Source organism: Aquarana catesbeiana, linkage group LG01 (genome assembly GCF_042186555.1).
Source record: "Aquarana catesbeiana isolate 2022-GZ linkage group LG01, ASM4218655v1, whole genome shotgun sequence".
In the NCBI taxonomy this organism is placed as follows: domain Eukaryota; kingdom Metazoa; phylum Chordata; class Amphibia; order Anura; family Ranidae; genus Aquarana; species Aquarana catesbeiana.
Window position 1 is genome coordinate 393,541,245 of NC_133324.1, and position 14,011 is coordinate 393,555,255.

Consider the following 14,011-nt stretch of genomic DNA (forward strand, 5'->3'; position numbering starts at 1 on the left):
TAAAAAAAAAAAAAGCTTCTAAACACAAGCGCTCATAAACATGGTATGTAAAAGCGGCAAATGGACGTTTTTAAAAGTCTGTTACTAGCTGTCAAGTTTCCTACATTTACCTTACTGTTATTTTGCTACAGAGCAGTGTAAAAGCAGCCTAAAGTTGTAGTGTGTACATTATATACAACATTGTTTTTCATTTTTCTCTGGAATGCCTTAAAAGATTTATTTTTTATTTTTTTATTTTTTTCTTTGCACCCCAGCAATGAAATCCTGCTCCAGTAGGTGCAAAATCTGCAAGCTGCAGAAAATACAGTTGTTTGCATGCCGTTCAGAGCTGTAACTGAACCCTGTGTAAAGCAGCAATCCTTACAGGTTCTGAGCTACACATTACATTTATTGATCCAACCCCTTTGCAAGAAACATGGCCAGGAGCACCATTAATGGGTAATATACTTTACCTGACACAATGCAATTTGTATTGTCTTCAGTAGCTATTTTCCCCTGAACTCAGCACATTACAGTTTAAACTTTTTCCTCTCCAATTTATCTGTTGAAAAAGGGCTATAACTCTGAAATTAAAAAAATATATAATTATTATTATTATTATTATTATTATTATTATTATTAGGGATGCACCGATAAAGATACCATTTTTTTTTTTTTTACTACGAGTAACGATACTTTTTTTTTTTTTTTTTTTTTTTTTTTTCTTTTTTTTAGTACTCTGTTTTGTTTACACTTCAGCTGTCAGCAATGGTACAAAAAAACATTGAAAAGTCATTTTACAAATGAAATAAATTGAATTTTTTTTTAATGTGGAATGTGTAAATATAAATATGTGTGTGAAAATATTACAAAGCAAACAAAAAAAAGTTTTAATTGTTTATCGTTTATAAAATGGATGTGAAAAAAAAAAAAACAGGAAAATAATAATTAAATGGAGTCGAATAGGGGGTTAAAAAAGGCTGATTAGAGTAAATTAAGAGGTTAAACAGAGGAACATTTGTTCATCCCCACTGACAGCTCAAAGAACCGAGCCTGAAACTATCAGTTTCAAGTATTGGTGCATTTGCACGAGTACCTATACTTGTGCAAATACTCGGTATCGGTACCAATACTAGCATCGGTGCAATTATTACTATTATTATTATTATTATTATCCTCCTTCCTTTCTCTCTATCGTTTATTCTCATTTCACAACAAAGTATATTGGCTGCTAGCAGGCTTCAGCACTTCCTAAAGCTTGTTTAAAGCCTACTGGCAGCTTGCTTAAAGTGATTGCAAAGGTAAAATAAAATATATAAAAAACAATATACTTGCCTGCTCTGTGCAATGGAATCGCACAGAGTGACTGTGAACCTCCTCTTCTCAGGTCCTTATCAGCATAGTCACAAAATTGACTGGAGTAACTCATTAGATTGTTTTTTACTGCTGTGCAGTAACAGCTGCTTGTTTTTATGAAGAACTGCAGCTCCATTTTTTTTTTTTTTTTTTTTTTTTTTTTTTTTTTTTTTTTAGGGGGGGGCAGGTTGAAATCCTGTTTTGTGCAACATGGTCGTAATGAGAACCCAGAGAATGTGACGGCATAAGGGGTCAGGGTCTCCGCCTATATAAGTCACATTGGAGCGCTCAGAGAGCATACCAGCCGGAGAGAGCGTCCTGTCAACATCGCAAGAAGAGAAGGCAGAAGTCCGTGCCTCTGCTAGCAAAAGAGCAGAAGATAGCGGAGGAGCCCGGCAGAAGACCCGGAGAGCGCGGAGAAGAACCAGGGAGACCCCCGAAGCCGGAAGAAGACCATCGGAGCTGTTTAATAAATTACTTTAAAAACCTGTGTAGTGTGTTTTTGGTTTGTTTTTTTTGTTTTTTTTTTTTTTATTACACTTTTTCCCTAGATGAATGGGAAGGGGTACCATGTACCCCATACTCATTCACATAGGGTGGGGGGCCCCCTTATTAAAGTGGGCTCCCGGTTTCCGATAAGCCCCTCGCCCACAGGCCCCGACAACAAACGGTCAGGGTTGTCGGGAAGAGGCCCTTGTCCTCATCAACATGGGGACATGGTGCTTTGGGGTGGGGGAGGCCACAGAGCGCCCCCCCTCCCCCAAAGCACCCACCCCCATGTTGAGGGCATGCGGCCTGGTACGGTTCAGGAGGGGGCGCGCGCTCGTCCCCACTCCCTTTCCTGACCGGCCGGGCTGCGTGCTCGGATCGGGGTCTGGTATGGATTGTTGTGGGGACCCCACGTCGTTTTTTGGGCGTAGAGGGTTCCCCTTAAAATCCATACCAGACCTAAGGGCCTGGTATGCCCCGCGACGGGGCTCGCAAGGTGTCAGTCTCGCCAATTTAAAAGCGGCGAGATTGGCTGACTTCCTTTTCTAGTCCCGTCGTACCCGAGTCACGTTCAAAATGAACGGACTTGGCCATGTGTGGGCAAGTCCGTTCATTCTGAAAGTCCGCCGTAACTCCGGCGAAAGTCCGTCGGGAAGATCGGCGGACCTAGTCTGCCGGAAGGTCTGGTCATGTGTAGGAAAGTCTGCCGGAAGTCCGGCGGGAAGAACGTCGGACCTAGCTTCCCAGAAAGTCCGGTCGTGTGTACGTGGCATAACTTTGTAGATCTTGCCCAACTCTTTCACATAGAAAAAAAAAAAAAAATTTGGCTCATTGACTAGTCCTCCAAAATGACACACCGCTAACCATGCATGTGTTGGTTTGGGTTTAGGTTGTAACTAGTTAATTTGAAGCACAATGGGTTCCAAGAGCGTGTGGTTGTGTGTTGTGTTTTTTTTTTTTTTTTTTTTTTTTTCTCGTACAGCTTTTGTTATGTGTACTCAGAGCAGATGTGCTCTGGATGAAATTATAGTTTACACCACCCACACATTTATTTTGCTTCATAGTAAAAGTGACATCTTGCTAAAATCAGTGTATTGACTTTTTTTATTAAAGCTTATTATGGAGCACCTCGTAAAGGCTGCAGATTAGTAAAAGGCAATACAGTCTGATTGTACACTCCTAAGATCTACCAACAAATGTGTATTGCACATAGGGATTATGTATCCCATTAGGTATATTTTATTTACTGTTGGGTTATGTATGAGGATAGGGGGGGGGGGGGGTGTGTGTGTGTGTGTGTGTGTGTGTATATACAGTATCTCACAAAAGTGAGTACACCCCTCACATTATTGTAAATATTTTATTCTATCTTTTCATGTGACAACACTGAAGAAATGACACTTTGCTACAATGTAAAGTAGTGAGTGTACAGCTTGTATAACAGTGTAAATTTGCTGTCACACATCTAGAAAATAATGGTGGCCACACAAAATATTGACACTTTGGGCCCAATTCGGACATTTTCACTTAGGGGTGTACTCACTTTTGATGCCAGCAGTTTAGACATTAATGGCTGTGTGTTGAGTTATTTTGAGGGGACAGCAAATTTACACTGTTATACAAGCTGTACACTCACTACTTTACATTGTAGCAAAGTGTCATTTCTTCAGTGTTGTCACATGAAAAGATAGAATAAAATATTTACAAAAATGTGAGGGGTGTACTCAGTTTTGTTAGATAACACGTGCCTTAGGCTGACCATACACTGTCAGATGAATCTTCTGCTGTGGCTGTTTTTTATTTTGTTTTCCCTCTGGAACTGTGTGTGAATTGCATAGTGTATGGCCATCTTAAATCTCGTGAGCATATAGATAGATGGATACTACAAGCGAATTGAATGCACTGTGTAAGCAGGCACTTGCATCCAGGATTATATAGACTCGATCAATCTAAAGGCGATTGTGTGACTAGATTGTTACATGTATGGTTAGCTTTAGGTAGACTTTTCTAATGCATTTAAAATACGCCTTAAAAATTGGAAATTAACATGTTGCCAGCATTATCTACTATGTTGTGTGGTACAGAACAGCTGGCCAGCGATAATGCTGCATATGTTCACACTATCCGAGATGTACTCTTTGCTTCAATGTAGTGCCGTGCTTAGCTTTCCCAAAAATCCCCATTTTTACCAAGGTTTCCCCCAGTGTGCCCTGAAGAATTTTGGCATTTAAGACCTGTTTATTATGCAAACAGGCTACCTTTAGTACAAACGACAGAGAAGTGTTTTGATATTCTATTTTAATTTCCATAATCTGAGGAATTTGGTCTGCACAATGTTTAAAAGACAAATAAAGGCAGTATCCTCAGTGGCCATGGTAACCAGGCCTCTGCTGAGCCAGGCCAACCCCTCACATTAACTAGGGCTCAGAACAAAGCAGTCTTCATAGATTTGCACCTTGTGAAATTCTCAACTGCAGCACATTGCAGCAGTTTACAGAGAGTTAGTTAAATCCATGTCTCGCTTAGGTTGGAAAGGTGTCTGAATCGTGTTCCCTCTTCTTTTTTTTTTTTCTTTCTTTTTACAGGATTGCACCATTACTTTGGTGCTCAGACTTCTACCTATCAAAGTTTAAATTTCGGTTAACCCCCTTTTTAAGTAACGCAGTCATAGTTTATTTTTTGGGGGGGTGTGTGTGGTGTGTGTGGTTTGTTTTTTTTTTGTTTTTTTTTTTGTTATATTGTAATCCTGATGTTGGATATGCAGCAATAATCCTCCTTCTGGCAGAATCTTACCAATGTGATCACCAAACTGCTGCTGGGTTTTTTTTTTTTTTTTTTTTTTTTTTTATGGTTTTTACACTTAAGGCTTCATGCACACAAGACATTGGTGCAAACTCTGCTGAACACGTTTTTAAAAGCTGAAACCAGCATTCAGACACGTCTGTTTAGCTGCGTTTGTGCGTCAACGCATTTAGTTAAGATAACAAAGACCCTCCCCAAGCACTTTTCTGCAGCAGAGAATGACATTTTGCGACCCGATTTTTGGGGCCCCATATCTCGGGGCCACTTGGTGTTAGGAACCCCATCTCTGGATATGTTGTGCTAGTTCCACTGTGTTTGCACAACAAATTTGGGGTTCCTAGCACCAAGTGGTCCTGAGATATGGGGCCCCAAAGTCAGGTCGCAAAATGTCATTCTCTGCTGCAGTTTACTATCATATTTCTGTGTTTTCTGGTCCAAAAAATAGGGTTCCTTTTAAACGCATATGCGGCACCGGCGTTTAGCTGCGTTTTGGTGTCTGAAACATGGAAAACTTTTGCGTCTGAACCCATTTTTTTGCTTCTGGAAAAACTAGGTTTTAACGCAACTGCCTAAAAAAAAAAAACGCCAAAAACGAGACTGTGTACATGGACACATAGGATAACATTGAGTGAGTTCAGTGGCAGTTGAAAAAAGTGTCCAACTGCCTCTGAAAGCGTGTTAAACAGCGTCTCGTGCGCATGAGGCCTAAGACTAACCACAAAAATTATTCCTGATAGGAATCTTACTAAAGTGTTTGTTACCCTAAAAAAAAAAAAAAAAAAAAAAAAAAAAAAAAATCCTGTTCTCCAAGCATGAATGACAGCACAGTGCTTGTGCTGTGTAATTTGGCCCCTTCTATCCCCTATAAAACCTGGCTGACCCTGCCTAGTTCTGCCCACCCCCCACCCCCCCTCTAAACTGATCAGTTTATCATGGCTGCTGAGCCCTGACACCGTAGTCGGTTCACATGCCTTTTTCATCTGCAGCTCTCCTTTCTGCACTCCCCCGTCCTCTTTCTTCCTCGCCTGTCAGCTCTGTCCACTCCCCAGCCATCCCCTCCTGCCATCATAACTACAATAAAAGCATCCCATCCCCTTTGTAACATTATGTGCCCCTGCATCTGTGTTATATAAAAAAGCTGCTTATCTGTACCTTTTTTATATCAGATTGTCTCCCGGTGCTCACGTGACTCCTCGGCTCGCTCTCCTCTCCCCGGCTGACGTCAGCGGAAATTCTTGGCCCCTCCCGCAATAGCTGTCATCCAGGGAGAGGAGAGAGCCACGGAGTCTTGGGAGATGATCTAAGGTAAAGTTGTGTTTTAATACTGGAGGCAGAGTCCCAAAGTAAAGTAACCAGATTTCCTGTAAATTAACAGGGCTAGAGCTGGTATCCAGTTTGATAGGTGTCCCTTGTGCTGGTGGCTGCTGTGTTCCTTGTAGTCCTCCATCCTCTGCTCCCTCACATACTGCTTGCAGCTGTGATATTTCACATGAGTGGCTCCACCTGTCAGGCATTGTGCCTACTAGGCCCCCCAAATCAATTCATTAAAGCTGTACTATAGCTTCCCACAATGAAAAGTGCTCTATGAATGGAGGAGGCAGACTTTTCATTCGTCTGCCATTTTTCATAGCAGGAATCAATAAGACAGCTTCTATGAATAGGGGAGGGTTGGGCAGAAAGGGTGCACCTAGTCGATTTTGAAGAGCAAAGCAGCTCTGCACATGCTCAGTTTTCAGTGAGTTTCTATCACATCTGAGCAGCCCATGTGACTGGCAAATACACAGTGGTAAATGACTGCCCACTAACCAGCTAGGCATAATGGGGGGTGGGATATCACATGTAGATTGTTGGAGGCCTCGCCTCCCTTTTTTTATGAAAAAAAAAAAAAGTGTCATGATCTATATTCAGAAAGATAAGGGAGAATGTAAATAGTGTGTTCAGTATCACTTTAAATACTTTTGTCACATTTGCTATTTCTCAACAAGGTTTATTAAAACATTAGAAGGGATAAGCAGCACAGAAAAAAAATAAGGCCCCTTTACACGGGCGAACCGTTCAGGTCTGCCTGTCAGTTTTTTAGGTGGACGCTGCGATCCACTAAAGTGTGATGGAGGAAAACACTACTTTTCCATCAGTCTTTGGATCGGAAGAAAACGGACTCTACGGTCCGTCTTCTTCTGATCCTCCATAGAGGAGAGCGGCGCTCTGACAGGTCCTTCACAGTGTGCAGAGACAGACCTGTCAGCTGCCTGCTCAGCGGGGATCGACTGAGCGTTCCCCCGCTGAGCAAAGAGAAGCCCATATACGGACACGTCCGTATGAAAGGGTACTAAGATGGTGCCAAATAGAACCAAATATTGGAATCCAGTCTAAAGAATAGTTTTCTTTTCTTGGACTAAGTGAGCACAGTAAGGATGACAGAGTTCCTGAGGGCCAAAGTACCAATGTGCTGCAGGTTGGACACCAGGCTTTATATAAAGTCACACAATAGCTAACAAAATAGTTATGGAGTTTAACAAAGCTTACAATTCTGAATAGAGCTGTGAATTTCTGTTGTGCTGGAATAGTTATTTTTCCATTACATGGTTCCATTCGCTGCCACCAGTGCAAGGAAGGTCAGAGTTTTTCCTGGCCACTGGGGACTAGTAAATTCCTCTCAAAATAAACCATCTGCTTGCTTGTTCAGCAAACCTCTTGATAAATGTAGCATAGTCATTTGATAAGCACCTTTCCTGTTAAAAATGTGAATGAAATAAGACAAATATTCTCTGATTTTATCCAAGTACTAATTAATGTGTTTTCTCTTCCCAGAAACCACCATGAATAATCTTTCCTTCAGTGAGCTGTGCTGCCTCTTTTGCTGCCCACCATGCCCAGGGAAAATTGCCTCCAAACTTGCCTTCTTGCCTCCTGATCCAACTTATACTCTTATATGTGATGAGAGTGGAAGCCGCTGGACTCTTCATTTGACGGAACGAGCGGACTGGCAATATTCTGCCCGGGAAAAAGACGCTATAGAGTGTTTCATGACTAGGACCAGCCGTGGAAACCGCATTGCCTGCATGTTTGTACGCTGCTCTCCCAATGCTAAATACACACTTCTCTTTTCTCATGGAAATGCTGTAGATTTGGGTCAGATGAGCAGCTTTTATATAGGACTTGGCTCTCGTATTAATTGTAACATATTCTCCTACGATTATTCTGGATATGGCTCAAGCTCTGGGAAGCCATCGGAGAAGAATTTATATGCTGATATTGATGCTGCTTGGATTGCTCTAAGAACAAGGTCAGTGATTCTGTGTTATGGATATACAGTTTGTTGGCTGTAGAGGAAGGAGACGTCCCTAGCCTGCATGTTGTGCTTCAAGAAATTGTTTAAAGGCAATTTTTTTTTTTTTTTTGGACAGATTGGTGAAGGGTTAGACCCTCTGTCGTTAGTTTTCATTACTGTCTGCCCCCTTTGGGTAGATTTGCCTTTTTCTATTTGTACTGGTGACCACAGGAAAAATTCAACATTTTTAAGTTTGTCCTCTAACCAGAGGTAAGGGGAAATCTTTCAATGGGGACAGCTGTCCCTCACTTTGGGAGATTTGATTTTCTCTAATGTCTTGTTGCGTCTCGTCTCAAGTTACACAGGCGCCAAAAAAATGACACGACAGGTTTTAACTCTACCCTACTCCAAAACACGTTTGGCTGTACGTGAACTTTACGTTTAAAAGGGACGTAAAGGAATTTTTTTTTGCATATTTATACTTGCCTAAGTGCATGCAGCATCGGTCCCCCGGCGATCGAACATCGACGATCGCTCAGTTTTCAGAGCTCCGTGAGCAAAGAGCTGCACTCTGTTAGTCACATCTCTCTGCTCTCCTCCCTCCTCGCTCATTGGAGCGTGTAACCGTGGAGGCGGTGGAGCAGCCGTCTCAGGCTCTCAGCGGCTCCAGACCCCCATTATGGGGTTGACATGATGCCTGGACTGACATTGGTGATGAAGTCTGCTCTCTTCTGAAAACTGGTCACAGGAGTGCAAAACCAACTGCACTACTGTGATCCACAAGAGAAGTCCAGCCAAACAAGCTTTGGCTGGACTTCTTTAATTACAGAAAAAACTTAAAGCAGAGCTCCACCCAAAATGGGAAGTTCCGCTTTGTGTCCTTTTCCACTCTCCTGCCACACTTGGCATGTAGTAATTTTTTTTTTGGGGGGGGGGGGGGGTTAGCAGGTACCTAGTTTTGACAGGTACCTGCTCCCACTTCTGCTTGGATTACCTAGGCCATCTGACCGGAAGTTCTCCTCTCCTCTCCTCTTCTCCTCAGTCTTTTTTGGGACACATCAAAGTCCCAAAAGACAATGGGGCCATTCACAAAGAGCAGTGCGGTTTGTACAGTGGGCAGCCTGCTGTAAAGCCAAAAGCCGCATAGCTGGCTGTCCACATTTAGGTTACTAGAACCGGAAACCCAAAGGCTAGTGAAGAACTAGCCTGGGTGAGAACTGCGCTGGATCTCTGGACACGTGTCCTTTTTAAAAGTCAGCAGCTACAGGATTTGTAGCTGCTGACTTTTTCTAATTTTTTTTTTTTTTTTTTTTTTATTTTATTTTTGCTTTGCTTTTATTTCTCTGGTTTTCTACTCACTTTCAGTTGCACTGATAGTACTGGTCACAATGATAGGAACTAAGTAGAAATCTCTCCAAGGACACAGGCAGTGTGCATTTTTATTTGTAGATGCTTTAAAACCTCTTATTCATTCTTTGTGGGGAGATGCCTCGTATACTCTCCTAGGGATAGTAGTTACTAGGTCAGAAAGTTAGAGGAAATCTCATTCAAGGGTCTTGCCCCACTGAATCCAAAACTGAAAAGTGTACTGATTTCCTCTTTAACTATTTCACTTAATTTAACAGCTTTAGCCCCAGTTTACACTGATGCAAATTCTATGCAGATCAGATGCGATCCGAAAAGCCTAGATTCGCATGTAAAGCAATTTTTTTCCAATGAAGGCTGTTCACATATATGCAGTGCGAATTTGATCCAGTTCAAAAAAGGATCCTATACTAGTTTAGTGAAGTGTGAGGTGAATTTAACCACTTTAAGACCGCACATATACTGCGTCAGGCTATATTGCATGAAATTACGTACCTGTACGCCGTTTCATTCAATAGATACACTCTGCACAGAGAGGCAGAATGGGGATTTGCCTATGTAAACAAGGCGGATCCCCTTTCTGACAGGGGACAACATGGAGATCTGCTGTTCCTAGTGATTAGGAACAGCGATCTCTGTGTTGTCCCAGTGAGATCGCCCCCTAGTGTTAACCCCTTCCCTGCCAGTGTCATTTATACATTGATCAGTGCATTTTTGTTAGCACTAATCACTGTAATAATGTCACTGGTCCCCAAAAAGTGTCACTTGGGGTAAGATTTATCCGTTGCAATCCCACTAAAAATCCATTCAGTAAAAACCAAAAAAAAAATCTATAAAACTATCCCCTATTTTGTAGACACTATAACTTTTGCACAAACCAATAAATATATACGCTTCTTGCAATTTTTTTTTTTTTTTTCCAAAAATATGTAACCGAAATACATATTGGCCTAAACTGAAATACATTTTTCTTTTTCATTCATCATGGGACACAGTTAGGCTAATATTCATTACCGGCTGTGTTATACTTTATCGCCAGGTGAATGGACACGGGTAAACCAAAAGTCTTTAGACAGGAAGTGATCCCCTATATAACCCCTCCCATACAGGAAGTACTTCAGTTTTTTTTAACAGTGTCTGCAAGGTGGATGGCACGGTTGTTTTGAGCTCTCTGAGCTCCAGGTCTTTGGTCCCACAAACTTTTCTTAAATGAATCAAGGGACTGACTGATCAGATCCATTTGACACAGGCTTTATATGCTTGGATAAATGGCACCCAAGTCTCGCAAAGAAGACTCAAGATTCTGCAAGGTTTTGCCTGTAATGTGGCTTCCGGGTGCTGGACCCTGCGAAGTGGAATTCTGGACACTACAGAGCTAAGGTATTCCTGGACTGGCAAGTGAAACCCCTTTTATTATTATTCTGTGGTGTCCCAGTGATTGTTACAATCAGCCAAGCTAGCTAGAGGCTGGACACCTGTGTGCGGTGACCATACGGGAGAGTTTTTGGACTAGCTGTGGGTGTTTGCAAAGTCTACCTTATTTATTTATTTTTTAGCCTGTATGATGGCGCACGATGGTGCGCCTTTTCGTCTTGGTTCGCCATGGCACACGTGTGTTCGTAAAAGTGCCGCTGGGCTCAGAAGTTTGTTTGGCGGCCATGCACTGTAGCCTTTACCTGGGCGCACGAACATTCGCATCAGATGCGAATACTGCCATGCCCGTTCTCTGAGACCGCGTGCGCACCCAAAAAAGAGGAGCGGGACTAACACTACAGGGAAGGGGCACGCCTATGTCATCAGTAGTTCCTGATGAACCTAGTCGTATCCCTAGTGTTGTATCCCCTGAAGAACCAGAGGCTTCCGGGCAATCTAAGCTATTGCAATTATCTGGGATTGTGCCTACAGTCAATACTGCTTCTTCACCCTTTTATCACTAAGGATGAACTGTCCTCAGCCCTAGCTGGATTAGAGCACAGGATTGCTGGCATGATTGCCTCCATCTCGCAGGGTGGCAAGAAGCGTGACAGATCCCCCTCCCTGGAGCCTTCTAGTCTGGAGCAGGAATGGGTTGAGAATGGGGAAGAGCTTTAAAGCTCAGGATTCTGTGGATGGCCTGGCGGATGAGTCTGCTTCCAAGCAATCTAGACAAGAAGATATCCAGTTGGTGTTTGCCTCTCAATCAGAGGCTTTTGATCCTGACTCTTACCAAAATGGTTCGTTCTGCCTTTAAGTTGCAAAGGTTACTGAGCCTCCCTGGTCCTCTTTGGGATCCCTGAGGCCTCTTCAGGCCACACAGGCTTTCCCCTTACACACTCTGTTGGAACAAGCGGTGTGTGCTGATTGGGAACATCCTGACAGGGTTTTTGTTCCTCCTAAAGAGGTTTTCCCTTTTATACCCATGAATGAAAAGTTGGTTAAGAAGTGGAGCATGCCCAGCCGTAGATGCAGCAGTCTCTTCCTTTAAACTAGAACTTGACTTGTCTGGCAGATAATGCACAGGGCTTGAAAGAATCTGACAAGAAATTGGAGTCATTATTAAAGGCTTCCTTTTTTCTTTGGCCAATTCAGCTATTCAGCCAGCTGTTGCAGCAATTGGTATCTGCCAGTCTGTAAAGGATCAGATCAGATGGCCTGAAAGGCCTAACCAGGAGGATGTTCTGCCTGAAAATAAGGCAGATATTCCTTGAGCTCTGTTTTGCTGTTGACACCTTAAGGGATTCAATACAGCAGGTTTCTCGTTTTTGGCTCTCTTGCCTGTACATATGCGCAGACTTTTGTGGCTTAAGAACTGGTCAGCTGAGCTTCCTTGTTAGAAGTTATTGGCAGGTTTCCCCTTTCATGGGGGAACGTTTATTTGGTGATTATTTGGGCAAATATATCCAAAAGATTTCCGGAGGGAAGAGTTCTCTAATTCCTGTGAAGAAAAGCACCAGGCGTCCCTCGTTTAAAACCCCAGGGACTGCTTCCTCAAATGTCTGTGTCAAAGCAGTTCCGCAGCCGCTAGGGCAAGGCCAGGGCCAGAAAAAGCCCTGAGTCCAAAATTCTTCTAAACCCAGCACCAGGCCCTCCTTTTGAGGGGACGCCCCCACTCCATCGTGTGTGTGTGTGTGTGGGGGGGGGGGGGGGCTGCTGCACTTTGCGGACATTTTGGAGAACAATAGTTCAGGACGGGTAGGTCGCCTCAACTATATCCCGCGGTTACAAGCTGGAGTTGCGGAGTTCCCCCTCAGAGGTTTTTAAGATCCAGCGTTCCCTCAGATCCTCCAAAAAGACTTATTGCTTCAGGCACTACATTGTTTAGTTCAGCAGGAAGTGATTGTAGAGGTTCCAGTACCCGAAAGGGGCGCTGGGTTTTTACACAAACATATTTTTTTGGTTCAAAAACCAAACTGGAACACAAGGCCTATTTTGGACCTAAGATTTCTGAACCAGTATCTACTGATCCAGTCCTTTCGGATGGAGTCTTTTTTCCGCTCAGTAGTAGCCTCCAGATGGGAGACTTTCTAGCCTTTCTAGCCTCCATCGATATAGAGGACGTGTATTTACACGTACCTATCTTTCAGCCTCATCAGAGGTTCCTGCGATTTGCAGTAGAGGAACGTCCTTTTCAGTTTGTGGCTCTACCCTTCGGGCTTGCTACAGCTCCCCGGGTATTCGCAAACGTCCTAGCACCAGTACTGGGTCTTTTAAGGGCCCAAGGCATCCTGGTGCTCGGGTATCTGGACGACCTCCTGCTCAGAAATCACTCACTACAGGCTCTAAAACAGAGCATAACGTGCACAGTGCGGTATTTGGAAAGCTTAGGCTGGATCATAAATGCCGAAAAGTCAACCTTGAGACCAGTTCAAGGTCAAAAGTATTTGGGTCTGATCCTAGATACGGTCCAAGCAAGAGTATTCTTGCCACACGCAAGGATCTGTGTGTCAGATAAGGGGCACAGACAACACTCCATTTGGCTCTGTATGAGTCTTCTAGGGAGGATGGTATCCTTCTTCGAGGCAGTGCCCTATGCCCAGGAGAGGACAAGCCCTGGATTATCCAATGTTCTTATCTCCTCGGACACGCTTAAGCCTAAACTGGTGGTTGCAGGATCAGAACCTGCGAAAGGGAAGATCCTTCTTCCCGGTAACTTGGAAAGTGCTGACTACAGATGCCAGTCTCTCAGGGCTGGGGAGCAACCCTAGAAGGGCTCCCAGCTCATGGGAAGTGGTCAAGGACAGAACAGATCCTGCCTATCAACGTCCTGGAATTATGGGCAGTACGTCTAACCCTATGGTCCTGGACGGTGGAGCTTTAGGACTGCCCAATCGGGGTTCAGATCAATAAAGCCACCCCAATTTACAGTCTCTAAATTTGACAGCATGGCTATTGAAGCCAGGGTGTTTAAAGGACAGTGGCATCTCGGGACCAGTGGTGTCTGCCCTAGTAAATGCTAGAAAAGCTGTCACTATAGGAAGCTCTATCATAAGGTCTGGAAGACTTTTTAAATTGCTTGGTGTAAAGCCAAAAAAATGGCATCTTCAAATACGTAAATGGGAAAATTCTGTTTTCTACAGTCAGCTGTGGAAATCAAATTGGCTTGGAGTACAATCGGGGGTCAAGTTTCTTTAGCCTCCCATTCACTGATCCGAACCTTTATGCAGGGTGCAACTCTCTCTTGCTTTTCCCCCATTAGGTGACCTATGTGTCCTTGGGACTTTAACTTGGTGCTCTCTGTGTTACGGAAACAACCATTTGAGCCTATCAAGG

At 43.4% G+C, this 14,011-nt stretch overlaps 1 protein-coding gene across 1 annotated transcript in view; it reads left to right on the forward strand.

The window, feature by feature from the left end:
- The window catches only part of ABHD17B (abhydrolase domain containing 17B, depalmitoylase), a 67,481-nt gene that overhangs the window by 24,062 nt on the left and 29,408 nt on the right, over nucleotides 1-14,011 (forward strand). Inside the window, exon 2 of the mRNA XM_073634489.1 lies at nucleotides 7,438-7,912. Coding sequence (XP_073490590.1) covers nucleotides 7,446-7,912 — 467 coding nt within the window. The 5' untranslated portion in view covers nucleotides 7,438-7,445. The remainder of the gene's footprint in view (nucleotides 1-7,437; nucleotides 7,913-14,011) is intronic.